This window comes from Leuresthes tenuis, unplaced genomic scaffold (genome assembly GCF_036924035.1).
Source record: "Leuresthes tenuis unplaced genomic scaffold, fLeuTen1.0.hap1 SCAF_4, whole genome shotgun sequence".
Taxonomy (NCBI): domain Eukaryota; kingdom Metazoa; phylum Chordata; class Actinopteri; order Atheriniformes; family Atherinopsidae; genus Leuresthes; species Leuresthes tenuis.
Window position 1 is genome coordinate 15,949,121 of NW_027325358.1, and position 16,892 is coordinate 15,966,012.

Genomic DNA, 16,892 nt, shown 5'->3' on the forward strand with positions numbered 1-16,892 from the left:
GTCACATACTGGAACCTTAAAAACTGCAGCACATGCTGTTCTAAATAAAACCTAACCAAAGCAACATTGTGTAAAAAAAAAAAAAAGAACACACTAAAATTAAGTTAGACAAAATAAAATAATAATAATAAAAGTGAATTTTGAAAGGAAATGCAAAACGTTAATAAAAAATTCCGATAAACCGCACTGACATAATCTGAAATTGGCAAAGCTGTAGAAATTTGACCATGAAAGAATCAGACTGACATGAAGGCCTGCTGCGTGCAGACTTTTGAGAACCATGTCGAAACTGTGGAAGTTTGCGGAGACAAAAATAAATGCATGCAAGCAACACACACATGCAGTCGTATGAGAGACAGTGAGAGCTCGCGTCTCTCTGCACTCGGCCAAGCTGACATTTTGCAACTGCCACCCCACTTCCTGTTGTGGAGGCGAGGACTCCTGTCAGAAACCTCTAGCGCACACTTTCACTGGCTTGGTTGTCTCAAAAACTGTGATACTTAGTCATTGGTTTTCATTCTGCACGGCAGTGACGAGCGTTCAAATGACTGCTGGCTCATGGAAACCTTTGAAAACAGACCGTCTGTGGTTACAATTAAATCAAACAACAAGTTGAAGTTTCTAATTCATGCAGACTACGCACTCATCCAATAATTTAGTGACAGTGACTGCTTGTCAGTGCGCATCCAAAAGCTCTTGTGTGCGTATGCAGAGCTCTGTTTATCTGGGATGGCAGGAAGAGGGAAATCAGCTGTTTCCAATGATGAGCTGTTATTTAGGACTATGCCTGGCCTTCACAAACAAGTACGAAAACATTCAAGCACGTACCTGAGTTTGGGTCAACTTAATGCTCTGGATGTGAGGGAATATTAGAAGACTATCCTTTCTTTGGAAAGATTTTAATGATGCGTGGTGTCTACCCACACCAAATACCTGGAACAGAAGCGGGTTAACATTTATCAAGAGAATCCCAAATACCACGTGCATTTTTAAAAAATCAATGCTGGGCAGTCAATGAGCAAACAAAGAAGCAGTTTCATTTAGCAGTGTCTAAACTCAACTTGTGGGACAGCACCTGACATTGCAGGTAATCTCATAGCTAACGTTTTGTAGCCATCAACAAAAAAAATAATCAACCAATGGAAGCTGGCTAATAATTCAGCCCTGTGAAAGAGGAGAGCATTTTTTGAGATAATTCAAAAAGATGACAAGAAAATCCACTCAAAGGTCTGAATCTTGTTGAAGCCCTGCCGGGGTCATATGAAGCATCACATTAAGTCATTTAGATGTCTTTAAAACATGTGAACAGGGTGAAATCCAAGTGTCGGTGTATCTGGCTGTGTTAGTTTTTAGTCAGAACTCATAAGAAAATAACACTTCCAAGCCTTATGGAAGACATTTCTGTGGGTTATTCTAATTAGCTTCACCTGCAATGACTAAATGCCCAAACTTTGTTTAAAATCCAGCTTAGTAAAATTAATGTCATCACTACTACTGAGCACACAGAAACTTGACAGACAAGTACTATATATAAAACAACAATTAACAAACGTAATTAACGTCTGTAAAATTCGTAATGTACTATCAAAGTATCTACACAGAGTTCACATACATCTTGAAGCTGGAGCACAACCAATTAATGTGGAACGATATGAAAAACGTGGGAACTAAACAACAAGTAAATCCAGAGCATGTGCCGAAATCCCCCCACTGTTGACATGGCAACAGCAGGTGCCAGCAAGCAAGATGATACCAGAGCTAACCTTGCCAATGGGACTTCTTATATTTTTCGCATGCTTGAAGTTGAGAATTATTTTCCCACCATATCAAAGAATGGTGGTGCCAGAATTCACTGCAAAGTTCACTGCAACATAATCCAACACCGAACCAGCTGCCAACATCCCCGGGTTTAGATGAGACTCGATTTGACCGCTGGTTGTCGCAAGGAAGGGAAGACAACAGTGATCAGATCACCTGTCAGTGCTTTCTGAAAAGTTGAACTATCAAGGAGGCGATGGGGGGTGACGTATGACAGCGAACGCCTCTGGATGTTCTTTAAAAGTGGTTTGACAGTTATTTAGCCACTTACTATTTTATCCCTTCTAAAACGTGGCTATGTGGTTAGCTCTCACGGTGGAACTTGTGCTATTCCGGATGTGTTGTCCATGGTGATTTTGGGCCCATATGCATAGGACTTTGGATAGTCCAACATGGTTTGAACGATCCACTTTCTGATAGCATAAACACTTCTTTTGTTTATGACCACGCAGAGTGAAAACATATTCAAAGCTGGAAGAACAGCAGTTCTGAGCAACAGCACGTCCAGCAGTCTGGAAAGGTACAGTTGTGGAAAACAAGAAAAATCTAAACTTCACGTGACAAAAGGCCCTCTGTTAACTTATAACAAGTGTGCTTATTGTGGAAACACAACCGACATGTAAGCATTATTCACTCAACTATCTGAAGGTAAAAGCTGAGAGAGGAAGAACCACTTATATCACGGCGTAGAAGCAAAGCATACCACATGGTCGGCTACTGAACAGCAGGTGTTAGGAATGCACACGTACCTGGTATGACAGCAGCCCATGTGCTGACGTGTTTATAAATAATGTGTTTTCTACATTGCCCTCCTCACATGGGAGGAAAATTAGTTTAAAAGATGCCTTCCCCCTTGGTGGGATTACCTAGGACAGAAAATAATAAATAAATCAACAACCAAATCATTTGTACACGGGTTACTCTGTCCATCACTACAAGTGAATATCTTGTGCACACTTACTCTTGTGTGAAAGGAAGGTATGTAAAAATGCCTGCTGGATGTAAACATTGACAGCAGTGTCACAGGAACTTCCTGGCTGGGGTTGTGTATATATATGGTTTCAGCTCTTGGCAGCCCCAGCGGCCTGTAGAAAGAAGAACATAATGTTCAACAGAACTCTGCACAGAACCACCTTCCAAGAAAAAACATGGCTGGTTGACAAAAAAAAAAAAAAAAGAGGGAAATACACCCCTGTTTCAGGACATTAAATGGCTCCACTGACTCCCATTTCCTTTAAACTCAATTAGATCTCTCTGCTGTCCAAATAATAAATTTGATCTGGAGTCGTAATGGCTATTGCTAGATTAAAATGAAGAAATAAAAAAAAAATCTAACTTACAGTGGGCGATAAGAGGTCAAACAAGAACAATGAATCTCTCCTCTTGTAGAGTGACCGTGGGACACGATGACTAGTGCAAACTAACATCTTCATTTCTCCTGCCACAGTGCCTGCCGATACATACCTCATGCTCAACCCTTAACATAAGCCCTCTTGAGTTGATTAGACTCAAAATGCCACAAACAGTATTTTGACCCAACTCTGTTGTGTTACAAATTCGATCAAGATGGTGTTCTCCAGGTGGTTAATGCAGAGACTGTGTGGGGCTCTTATGTTGAAAAGAGAGGATGCTCATCAGCACAGTGTGTGTGTGGTAGAGGGTTAAACTTAATAAACATGGAGTCATTAACGATCTATGCACGTGAGCAGTATTTCTACAGTTTTGTGCCATGTTGGGATTAAAATAATCATATCAAGTAGTTGTGGAATTGTTTTAACTGTTCGGAAAAAACAAGACAAGCGCGTCTTTGTTGGATTTCGCCTCAAAAGACCCTTCATCTGAGCCGTTTTGTCTCAACTGAGGCCTCTTTCACTTCCTGTTTGCCTGTGCGAGGGATTTTACTTTCAATTTAGACAACGGCCCTGTCTGACTAACAGAGTTTAAAGAGGAAGAACAATCATTTTCGTTGCAACATCAAAAGGCAATCTGCGTCTGATTTGCAGTACTACCTTAGGTAGACTAGCATCTCTTTAGTTCTTGTTATCCACTTTGCTATCCCCTCGGTGCCCGTGTTGTTTTACAAAACACTACAACACAAATTTTCTTGGGTCTCGTCTTTCAAAATTACTTGTAGAGCTGAACAGTATAAATACAACCGTTCCCATAGTTCTTACACAAAAAGGAAACCACAGGATGACGTGTGCGACTCTGGTCTCACAGTCCATATATGAATTCTAAGTACATGTTCCCTGAAGCAATTATACCTAATTGTGCAATTTTTTCCCCTCGTACTGTTGGGATTTGGGGGTGCCTGCTGTCTGCATTCCAGATATATAACAGAAAATATGAGTAAGTAATGGCTGTCCCGCCACAACAACATTATGTCGTACGGTCTGGTCTGAGTGTACGAAGGCAAACAGTGAAGTTCTCAACCCCTCTGACTGGGATCACCCCCCCCCTGCAGTATGTCTGGATGCTAGAAAAGCAAACTCACTGCCATTTTAGGATATCCTCTCAGTTCTTTAAAAAGAAACAGGCTCAATGCATTACGAAATAGTCTTTCTGCTTGGTGTGACGCCACAGTCGTAACTTCAGTATAAACCTAAATGGGCATTAAGAGACCCCGAACACTCTGTTCACTTGTTATGTTATTAAGACTTTAATTTGGGCTTTCATCATTTTCAGCCCAAAAATTAATAACATCTCCGTGTGTCTTTTTAAAGAGCAGTACTTACTGTATCCCAAACTCCAACACTGGGGGCTGGAAATGCAGCAGATTTCCATTCGCCCGAGTATATGGAGAAGAGCTGTTGGGTAGAAAAAAAACATGACAAAAATAAATAAAAAATTAGGTAAAAGGACAAAATGTTTTCCTTACTGATGCACCGATTGATTGGACGATGACTGGAACTGACGAGCTAAGACCAGTAACCAGTAGAAATCTTATTTGTTTATTTATTCATCCGTTTTATTTAAACAGTGAATGCATGACGCACACAATGGCTCGGTGACACACATTTACATGCTAACATAACACGATTTTGGTGAGCAAGTTGAGCGTTAGGAAGATCCAAAGATAGCAATTAGTAACATCTAGGGTGTTCCGTAACAATTCAGAGCAGATGAGAGGCTACAAAAAAAAATCAACCTATCAGTTTACTGGTAGGCCATTTATAGGCTATAGGTTTCCATTGGAGTCAGCTGGCATATAGATGGCTCATGTAAGTCCAGTTATAGGCAAACTGATGAACCAGCAAAACTAGCTCAGCTCAAAAACTGGGAAAGGTGAAGAGGGAATTTTGTAGATCTAAAGCCTCTCAAGCCCCAAGAGAAGTTACACGATATAATGGATTTGTAAATAATCCTGTAATCCAGATACTCTTTTCTCAATCAAAGAGCAGCTGCATTGCATCAGTGCACAGCCACTGTGGAGGAAATCACAGATCAGTGACTGTGCATGACCTCCGCAACACCGACGATCATCTGACGATGCAAAAGTTAGCTGGTGTGAGAGTCCACAGCACATTGTTTGAGTTGTTGTAGACAGGAAAAGTCTTCCTAGGTTGCGCAGCTGCTAGCTTGGCTGCCCTGTCAGAACTCCTCTCTGCTATCCGAGAGATCTCGGATAGCAGGTAAAGAAAACTGACGGCTCTGAGGAACATCCCAAAGCCGAGCATCTTTTATCACACACACACCTCAAACAATCAAAAAAAAAAAAATGACCTCAATAAACAGACAGGTGAATCAATCATCTGTATTTATCTTTGCCATTTTCATAGCAGAGCTTTTTGACTTGAACGACGTCAACCATCTTGTTTACTGTTGAACTGTTTTGCTTCTTTTTTTTTTAATGTTACGTTGGACAAACTGCAGTGATCGCTTGTATGGGGGAAAAAAGAGGAAGTTTGTCCTGTAATCTGGTGCATTCGTATGTTCTGAAGTGTACGAACAGGGTATGAACGGGGCGAAACTGCAAGTTGGATTTAATTTGTACAGATAATTGTACAATTAATTTTCAGAGACAGAAAGAAAGCCCTTTAACTTGGAGAAAGTGTAAGCGTATATATGCCATCAATTATAGTTTGCAATCAAATCAGCCACGGAAATTACTGATGCAGCATATCTAGTAAAGATAATAAATAACTTTAACTAACATTTTCACTGAATATTTTATCAAACACTATCAAAGAGCATGCAACGGTTCACTATAAAGGCCAATACATACAAAAATATCAGACTAAGAGATGACTGGAACTCATGAATCAATTTGCATATTAAAATAATTTCACAGCTCACTGAGGGACAGCAGATAAATAGCACCTTTGACAAACCAACATACGATGGGCAAAACATCCCAAAAACTAAATACAAACATTTGTATTTGACAAATGCTGCCTTTTACAGACCTTCCTGGATGCAATCCATCCGTTCTGTTTTCACATAAACGTGCAAATTAAACCATGTCCATGAATCTAAACAGTCTTGTTGGTTCTATTCACAACAAGACGAATAACGACTGCACATTAAACTTCCTATAAATTAAAAAGTGGAAAAACTTGGTTCACAAGTGCATATTTGCAAAAATATGCTAAATATTTAGCCAAAAGGTTAGATTTATCACAGACAGCTGAAATAAAAAGCTGCATGATAAACTGTATGGAGAGTGAGTCTTCAACACAAAAAAAAAAAAGGGGGGGGGGGGGGGGGGGGGGGGGGCACACATGGACACAGCTTCCTACCCGAAAGCTAAACTTTTCTACAGCTCAAACACTCTCTATGCTCCTACGTGCTCATTAATGCATGATCAGTACAAGGTGGTCTTTTCAACATGGCACCGTACAAAGCAAACGGTTCTGTAAATATCCTGCAGACAGCTCTGGAACGCTTTCTTCTTGGCCAAAAACAATCAAAAAAAAAAGAAACCAAGAGTGAAGGTAAAAATAAATCCATAAACAGAGTATCAACTATCAAACCAATGTGATACACCTAAAAACTACTGTAACTTGTGGTCGCAGCAGTTTCCGTTGGCCCAAGATGATAAGAAACTCTGAAAATGAGCTCATCTGAGCGTTTATAAATGTGGACATGTGAGAACCTACCAACCAGGCTTATATCCTAAGTCGAACACAGCTGTTGAACAACACAAGCAAACAGGTGGAAGCACAATGGTTCACGCTTTCAAATTTCAGGAGCAAATTCAGATCACATTATCATGAAGTGATCTGAAGGTCTCTTCCAAGGTGTCATTGCTAAGCAACCAGTTTTAACACTACAACAGTAGCCTCAAAAAGTGGCTAAAAGAAGCTGTACAGTTTGACGTGTTATTCTTTTATTGTTGGACAGACTTTTTTTTTTTAAGAGTCCTGTCATATAGTCTGCAAATTGAAGCTCCTTTTACAGACATCTTTAGGGTGTCTATAGAAAACAGGATGTTGAATAATGTGTGAACAGCATCAGGAGGGGACAATGCTCAGAAGTGCATTCTGTTGAGCCCACAGCACAAATGACACTCACCAGTTCATGCTATCACTACTCTATTTCCAGTAATGCCTCTAAAACCCACAGTAGATGGTGTCAATCATTTATATTCCCACATAGCCCACATACGTACACTCACAGGGGTTGGTTCAAAATATCCTCAGTTAGTATCTATTACAGTTAAGAAAACAGCTGCATTAATTATTCTAGCGGCCATCTACCACAGCTTCTCAAAGCCTTGTGTTCTGCTATCAAAGAGTGCACGTGTACAGTAGAGGAAGTGCATGAGCTGATGGTGTGGCCACAGCGTAGGTTTTCAGAGAACGCTGGATGTGGCAGACACATTAATTAGATCTGATCTACGCTGATGTTAATCAAGAGAAAAAGACAATAAATGAACTCCAGGGGAAAATCTGCTTGTAAGCAGAAGAGTGCATCTTGATTAGATCTGTGCACACATCTGCATCTGGTGGAATAAATACACCATGTGCATGTTCAGTCTTGCTAGCTTGCACAACATCAGTTGTAATGGTTTGCGCAAGTATACAAAGCATGTCCCGAGGACACTCACATTCTATGAAACACCTTTATAGATGACATCTGCATTTTACTTCAATTTAGCCCTCTCCCGACACATCTGGTTCAGTTTAGGTTTGTGGATTTGTTCGTCTGGTTGGGTTGATCCAATGCTAGACTTTTTATTTTGCTATCAAAGACAAATTATTCTGAAATATTCTTTAATCCTACCAGTGCTGATCATTTCATTTGGCAAACAAATAAAAAAATAGGCCAGCAAAGTTACTTTTCTAGGATAATTTCAGAACTAAAGTTAAAGCTTCTACCACGAACGGCTTACAAAATAGTCACTTATTAAAAGCTTGTTGATATATTTACCCATTGGTAAAGGTTTTCTCATGAGACAGACAGTGGTGAGATTTGTGGGACAATAAAGCGGAATAACAAACCTCTCATGAGAACTATCAAAAACTTTGACCCCTTGACAAAATATACAATGACTAGAGCTGTGTTTTAAATTAAAAAGAAAAAAGATAATAAAAAGATAAGTGTTTGCCTCGGCTGAGGTCCAAAAGTAGGTTAAAAGTACAGTATTCTTACGAGGCAGAGCTGTCAATATATAAAAAAAAAGGTAGGATACTAATCAATGTTATTCATTTGTAAGAGCATCAGCATCATCTTGCAGTTTTGTCGCCTCTGTTGACTCCTTGTAAAGCGCCGCTGCAGACGGACACACAGCCCCCCCCCCTCTCACTGGCCGCTAAACACCAGGACATACACCACAGAGCGGCTGCTATTGACAGCATAAAACTAACTGAACATTGTTTGTAATGTTTGAAGGGTTTCTAAATGTCACATTTTGTGACCATTACTGGAAACAGCGGGACAGTGTTTTACAGCAGGGAAACTTTAAGATACGACCCTTTAAATATTTTGTTCAAAAATAAATCATCATACTTCTTACGAAACACCAGAAGGGAGCAGGAATGTGTGTGTGTGTGAGAGTTAGAGACCAGAGAGTTAACCCCAGTCTGCCTCGCTGTCAAAATGACGTGGAAGGAAACAATTATGTCCACCCGGGTAGCAGCTCATTGTCCTGTCATCTCACTTTTAGCAATCGGCTCATTTTTTGTAAGCCAACAGTCCTGACTTAATAATGACAGTGAGTTGTGGAAACAGTAGGTAGAGATCTTCTTCCACTGTGAAATGGTGCAGTTTATAAGGTAAATATGAAGGAAGGAGCGCTGTGTATTTCAGGCACAGCCAATAGCTGCGGGCCAACATTTGCGAGGATAAGTTTGCTGACTCAACCACAAACTTTAAACATGAGAGAGTTGGGAAGGCAAAGAGAGCATGATGCCTCAACTACACTGGTGAACTGCAGCAGGTCTGTCAGCAACAAGCTGAAAGGAGGGCCTCAACTAATCAGTCAGCAAAGAGAGTGAAATGACAACAAAATTCATTACATCCCACCACGAGTAAAGAAAGAGCTGCTATTCATTTTTAGTTATAATCATTCAGAAAAGTTAAAAGAGTTTAAGTTAATCTGAGTAAGAAAGTACACAAGATACTGGTGCGGGAACCCAACAATATTTATTCCATCTTAATATCATTACTGATACATGTTTTAAACGGTTTTGTTTATTTCAAAGAGCTGGATTAAAATTACAGGATTTTTTTTTTTTGCTTCTGCATTAAAAAAAACAAACAAACAAAAAAACATCCTGATAAATTGTACACCGGAAGAAAAACATTCACACAGAAACATATTTTACGGCAGACTAAACCCGATTAGTCCCGTCTGGTCTCTATAAAACAGTTACAGTTTTCATGCAGAGAAGAAGGTGGAAGTTAAACAGCTAAAAAGTTAAATCTAAGTTAAAAAGAATCCCATATGTGCTCACTGTATGGTATACCTTGAACAGAGCGACATCTTCTACTGCATTACATAAGAAGCACCCTCTCTGGGTTTCCACAGTTGTTTGTTAATTCATAACCTATGAGGAAATATAACTTCAAACAGTGCTGCTAAGAGCGGAAAAACTGTTTGGGTAAGCATATGAGGGGTCAAATGTAAAAGAGAAATGAGGTCGTCTGCCTCTGTAATAGGTCTTTGAGTGGTGGTGAGGGGGAACTAAAGAGTCTGCACTGCTGTCTGAGGTCAGGTGTTTGAACTTTCCTTTGACATCTATCGAACTAAAAACACATTTCTTTTATTAACCGAGACAAAGAACTGTTGTAAGACTATGTTTAGGAAGCTGTCACCATATGCTGATTAATGCAAATCAAGGACTGATTTTTTTTCAAGAACAAAAGTGATGCTCAATGCTGGACAGGAAAAACATGCTGAACTATTTGTTAGTGTCAGGTTCACATCTATTTTGTCATGTCTGTCTTCTTTTCCCCCCCTCCTGTAAATTAACCAGCAGCTTCCCTTGAAGTAAAATCCAGCGTCCCAGTAAGTATACCACAGAGTTCAAGTCCAAGAATTCTGGCCACTGCACAGTACATAAATAACAAGTTATGTTTGGTGCTATTTGATCTCTGAGATGTAACTCAAATAAAGTTGGTGTTAGCAGTGACCTCAGCCGTGCTCCAGGGGAGAGGTTAACAACAGACGAGAGCTTATGTCAAATTATGTTCACAGATAAGCCCGTAAAAAACAGGGACTAAATAAAACCAACAGTGTAGTTAAAAACATGCCACGGCTGTCATAGAGCAACAGGTTGTCATAGAAACGTTTTTGTAAAGGATATCGCATAAAACGAAGGCGATGAAAATAAAAATAAAAAGAACAAAAAGAAGTAAAAGTAAGATAAGTCGAGACATTTTGACACCACAGCAGATACAGATGGAAATATGAAGCCCTGTATCTGCAGCCTGCTTCGCTCTATAGGCTGGGACAGGGTGATGGCAGGCCTGGTAAGTGCCTGATAACCCAGGCACGAGAGGCCTCGCAGCCCACAGATCTGGAGGTCCTCGGGTCAACCAGCACTGTAAAGCCTCTTTGGCCTCACACCTCACTCGATTTAAAAATAGCCAAACACCCATGCTGTTCAGCTGATGTTGGCTGCATTTTAACTGAATGGGCTTCATATCATACATGAAAGCTTGTCCCTTGGCTGTTTTTTTAAATGTATTTATTTAAACTGATTCTACCTGGTAGGCAACCCCTTTTTGCTGGTTTTCCTTTATAAATTAGTCCCCACTGCGACAATGAGGTGACCTAGATGCCATCACTGTGTTACAAGGCTATAATGGCATCAGTTTTCCAAAAGATATCATGCTACTATGTCTAAAAACAATAGAAGATCTAAGTACATAAATAAACAAAAAATGCTCTCAGTCAAACTTAAGTTTATTTCTTAGTTATGTCAATATGGCATTCTGTCACTGTAACAGTACAAAAGTGTATGAAAAAACTACAAAGTCAAGCCTAGATCTTTTGGGCAGATAGCTAATAATATGCTCGAAAGATTCAATAGCATATGTATGGCTCACCAACTGTAAATGCATTTGTTTTAACAGTAACGCCAGAAAGCTAACCAACCAGGTCATTGTGGCCAAATCAAGACAGACTTTAATGAATATATCAAAAGGCTGCAGCCTGGACTACAGGTTGAAAAGTGAAAGGGACAGAAGGTGTTAGAATACTGAGAAGGGCAGCAGAGATCGTGCATGTTGTCAGTGACACTCCTGACTCTGTGATGTTCAGAGGAGGAGCTACTTAAAAGGTAAGTAAGATTTCAATATATTTTCTTGTTTCAAATGTTAACTTAGATGCAGCCACCTGATGCAAAAGGTTTAAGGCTGATCCGGCACATAAATATCGGGAATTAATGGACAATGTATTTACACTTACTGACAGTGAAAAGGAAATAAGAAAACTAATAAGACATCCACAATGCCACAATGAATGCTATAAAAGCCACATTACAACAAATGTGTACGACTTAAAATATGTATAACTTAAATACTCATACTTAGCCAGTTTGTGTATAAATATACAGTATGTACATAACAACTCAAACTAGTCAAAAAAACATCTAAAAGAAAGAGAGAAGACTGCTCTGTTTCTGAGCTGCTATCCCCTTATACTGACTGAATAATAACCATTGATAATCTGAGGAAAAACATCTTTTTCCCAAAGCATTTTCTGAGGGAAGAAAAACACCAGGAAAAGACAGACCTCTCCTCCTTTTTCTTTCAAGGAGTTCTAAAATTAGTCTGGAATTTGTTTCTGTGCCTCTGTAACACACGCCCCCAAACTCTCTCCATCACACGGTCCCTCGCTTACCAACATAAACAACACAGCCCGCATACAGGGGAGGACATTTAAAGGCTTTTTAATGCTAGATTATTACACTGAAACCAAATGTAACGTGTGTGTGTGTAAATACAAAAGCATATGTCATCCCACAGCAACAGTTGAAGTCCGTTTAAAAGAGCTTTTCTCTCTCTCTACATGTATGCGTTGTTAAAACAGCTCCTCCCTTTTTCAATTCAATGAAACGAATACACTTCTACAATGTATGTATGACTCTATCTGGACAAACATCACCTTTTCATCTGCGGGTGCTGAATGTCCCGAACGTGGAATGCATTGGGAGCATGCGACAAGTACACAAATAAATAAACACACGAGAGCTTCAGTTCAAAGTGGGTCCCAGAGAGGATTAACAACGACGAGCACTTACCTGTCCTCTAATGGAAGACCGTCTTTTCTTCGCTCCTTCTCCACCTGAAAAAGACGACAGGCAAAGACGAAGTCATTCAGCGACGTCAAAACTGTAAAGTATTTGTTTTACATGACACTGTGGCCACGAACAACAACAAAAAAAAAAAACACGTCCTGTGGCTCTGAAAGATACATAACTGGTGTTTTCTGGCTGCCTCGGTTTCACATAAAAACACTTTTCTTTAACAATTCAACTTGTTTTAACATATTTTTTGTAAGCAGCCGGTTTGGTCAGCACACACTGGAGTCTTCAAAATAATAATGATAATTAAAAAAATTAATAAAATCAAGTTAGTCTTCCACCTCGTGCTCCAACAATGTACATACAGGATCAATAAATGAACCCAGAACTGCTGATTGGTGACAGTTTCTTATTCGCACCATACACATAAAATTATCAGGTATTTTTGCTTTCAGATACGAGTTACTGACAAATTACTGAGAAAATTGTGAACCATGTATTCACTCCAATCTGCTGCCAAATCATTCAACTATGAATGTAATATTATAATATATTGTCAAAGGACACTGTGACATGGGAACTGGAGATTAAATCAGGAACCTTCTGATCACAGGATGACCGCTCGTTGTGTTTAGGGCTGTCAACATTATGAAATTTCAGCACATGATTATTATCTTATTGTCTAATTTGTGTGCTGTTATTGTAATACAAACATGCAGGAACATACATAAGCAATATATAAATAATTGCAAGCCTTTGCCTTTAGGCTTTCTGAACAAAAATTGCAAACATGACAGATATGACACGCAGAGCAGAGGACAGGGGGAGCAACGGGATGACTTCATTAAAAAGCCGTCAGTCAGTCAGTCAAATTAAGAAAATTCCTGTCAGTTTCACTAAGCTGTTTTCAAATGAGTGAGTGGGAGAATTTCAAAGATTAATCCAGGTATTTTGAAGTGGGTTGTGTCCACTGCTTATCCATAGTAAGTGTTTCACCTGCGTCAGTAAATAGGTGGCTAAAATGTTTAGCTACTGCCCACACGTCTGTCACCCATTCTGGGTACGACTTTAACTCTGAATGACGAACTCAAAGTCCAAATGAACCCTTCAGCCAGAAGCACAGCGAGCAGGTAACCCCTTCATATCTGAAGTGTCCTGTAAACACAGGTACAGGTGCGCTCACATGCTGAATGACGTCCGATTACGGGGTGTATCCCCGGCACTAATTAAGAGGGTAATTTTGCGATTTCAGAGCATGAGTTTTTTCTTTCATGCACTAATGTCATACTGTACTTTGCTCCAACAAAACTCAGCCGTCAGAGTTCAAGTGGGAGGAGGAGGGCTCAAACTGAAGCACGGGACATGTGTATGCTCAACAGAAAATACGTGTGCAGAAACACAGGTTTGAGGAGAAACAGAGCATATTTACACACAAGCAGGGTCTTGTTCAGATGAGGGCAGAGTTCATATAAGCATGAAAACAAGGAACCCTGCTCTCAACATAAGATGAATAAAGCCTAACAATTGGTCATTGCTCTATTAGATTAAACCTAGCTTTGTGTTGTAACCACAGTTGAAAACATCAACACCACAATCAGAGATCAATTCGTGCAGGCCAAGTGAAAAATACACATTAGACAAGAAACAAGCCCGCACCATATTACCTTTGGAAACCACTGGAGCGAGACAAACAGTTAAAACCACAGCCTAACTCGAATTAGAGACAAAGTCTTAGCTACTACAACTCAGATTACAACACAAGGGGGAAGAGTGAGCTGGATGCAATCACGCTACTTTTATCTTTAATAAGCGATACAGTTGTTTGCTGCCATGTTAATGCTCCAATACCGTACATTTAAGCTTAAATGGAGCTTGTTAGATATGAAAGAACTTCCAGACGTGGGTTCCATTAACATACACTTAATTATAATGTAGCACTGTATATTATTGGTGAAACACGTGGGCGACAAAGATAAGATCTTGTCTCTTCAAATGCAGAAAGTGTAGTTTCCATGAAAACAATCTACCTCACAAATACATTGTGACTTCATGATCATAGCACAATTTATTTATTTATTTTTTTAAATCACCAGAGAAGCACATACAGTATGTAATTGCAGTCTATATGTAAGCGACACTGCCGTGGATTCCTGAACTGTCAGGCTCTTTCTTTTTCCTCAAATCCACCTGTTGCACATTGGAAACAGCGACTGCTGCAACAAATCTTTAGCAATGTGCGTAGCACACGTCACTCTGATAACATCCATCCCAAACAAACTGTACAAAGTGTGGGAATCTTCTTCTTAAAGCTTAAACCTTAAAATACTTTGCTAAACAGAAATGGCCTACCAAAGCAGCACAATAGCTATGCACAAACATCTAATAAGAAAACATCCCAGGCCTCTAAACAACCAGCCACAGCAGCACAAGTATCTATTACAATGAGTTTTGACCTAATGTTGGTTGGTGTAATTAGTGCCTCCGAGTTGTCGTTCTGTTTTATTTATTGTGTTTAAAAAGAACTCGCTGTTAAACCCTGTGAAAGATAGCAAATGCAAATGACTAGTGTTTCAGTCTAGGAAGTTGTAGGTTGTTTGTTTATGCATAGAGCAATTAATTTCATTTCAATCATAACCCTAAGAGAATGAAAAGATTACTGTGCATTCCACCTCAGACTGCTCTTCTGTGATGAATACAATGCACGACTTTTACCATTAAAGCCCAAACTGACCCTGCTCAGCACTTTGGACGTTCAGCTCAGCTCGGGTCGGACAGCGAGTTTGTTAACGAGCCGTTTGGACTCAACGGAAGTCGCAACAATTTACTGAAACTTTCACATAAATGTACCTTTTGGTCGTCGGATCACGGAGAGTTACTCCCCGTGACTTCACTGCAGGTTTTGAGGTGCACCAGCAGACCTCCACGGGCACGCAAAACACACTTCACAACCCAAAACAGTCCACCGTCCTGTCTGCACAGCGCCTGATCACACCTCCCATAAACTAAAACTAAACCTTTTAATTGTTTCTGCTGCGCTGTCAACAGGAATTCACTGACACTTTGATACAGTTTTGGATTGAGGTAAGGACCATTTTAATGCATCTGCAGGAAAAACTAAATCAAATTGCAGGAATGCATTATAATGACATTCATAACTTGATTCTCAACTGTATCAATATTCAATAAATCACAGAAAGTGAGACATCATTTGATTAACTGCCAACAAGGCAGCATATTCCCCTTGTAAACATAAAAGTAACAGGTTGAAACTTGAAAAGCTCTAACTGATGCCTTGTTGTATCCAATAATGTCCACAGCGCCTTTGAAATACTGCCAAATGAATAGTAAAATAAAAAAAAAAACTATTTTCCCGTTGGACGTAGAACCCAGAAACCCCTGCTTTACAACTTAAAGGAGCGCTCAGCAGCACAAACCACTTCGCCAGCTGTCCAGCAGCCGCACCAGAGCATAAAGACGCCCATGCCATGCTCTGTTTCACACGGCCGATGTAACTGAGACAGTTGCTCCATTCATTGTTAAACGTGACACCCAACAATGTCAACAATGCTGCCGATCAATCTACGAGGTTAGAGAGAAAAAAAATAAATACAAACACTGATGCCCCCCCCAACCCTTGTAGTAGCCATTTCAATTATTTATCAGCTTATCCAGCTATTACCAAGAATGTATCTTCAATGCTGAATCATCTTGTTGCGTTATCTGTGGTGTTGCATGTCTGTGGCTATTATGGCAGCGTGCAACAACCCTATTTAAATACGGCAACAAAAACAACATGAGAGCGTGCACATTTGTGGACAGCGGGACCTGCTTTTAGCTATGAATTGTATTGACCTTCCTGCATAAAAAAAGACCCTGTATATCAATCTACATAAGCTAGAACTGATGTACTGAAACAGCTCAGTCTAGTAACCAAACAATCAACACCGTCTTTTTCCTGAGTCCTGCTAAAATGCCACACCCCCCTCGCACTCAGGTGACTTGAAAGCAGTCAGCTGGTGACCTCATGACAGGTTATCAGTAAACACCATAATGCTGGTGATAGTATGTCCAGTGCTCCACAATTACATCATAGTCACAAACGCCAACCACAAAATGATAAAGGAAACTGCACAACACAGAAAGAAAATCCTGCACGAGAGAGACATATACAAGCCACAGAAGCAGAAAATAATAGAAAATTCATAGGTAGAACAGGACTGCGAAGAAGCCGGCTGATTGCCTCAATCGTATTTGCTTTCAGTGACTTTCTCTACTGACTAAAACCTCCTCAATGGACACTAAATCAAAAGAAGAAAACGAGCCACATGGCAGGTGGTGTCCTGCTCTGGTTTCATTTTGGAGCTGTGTACTGAAGTGTGG

At 39.9% G+C, this 16,892-nt stretch overlaps 1 protein-coding gene across 1 annotated transcript in view; it reads right to left on the bottom strand.

Annotated features, from left to right (window-relative positions):
- Positions 1-16,892, bottom strand: part of tmem131l (transmembrane 131 like) — a 32,737-nt gene that overhangs the window by 14,542 nt on the left and 1,303 nt on the right. Inside the window, exons 3-7 of the mRNA XM_072384793.1 lie at positions 12,510-12,553; positions 4,554-4,625; positions 2,780-2,903; positions 2,568-2,684; positions 829-933 (exon numbers count right to left, since the gene is read on the bottom strand). Of these exons, the coding sequence (XP_072240894.1) occupies positions 829-933; positions 2,568-2,684; positions 2,780-2,903; positions 4,554-4,625; positions 12,510-12,553 (462 nt within the window). The remainder of the gene's footprint in view (positions 1-828; positions 934-2,567; positions 2,685-2,779; positions 2,904-4,553; positions 4,626-12,509; positions 12,554-16,892) is intronic.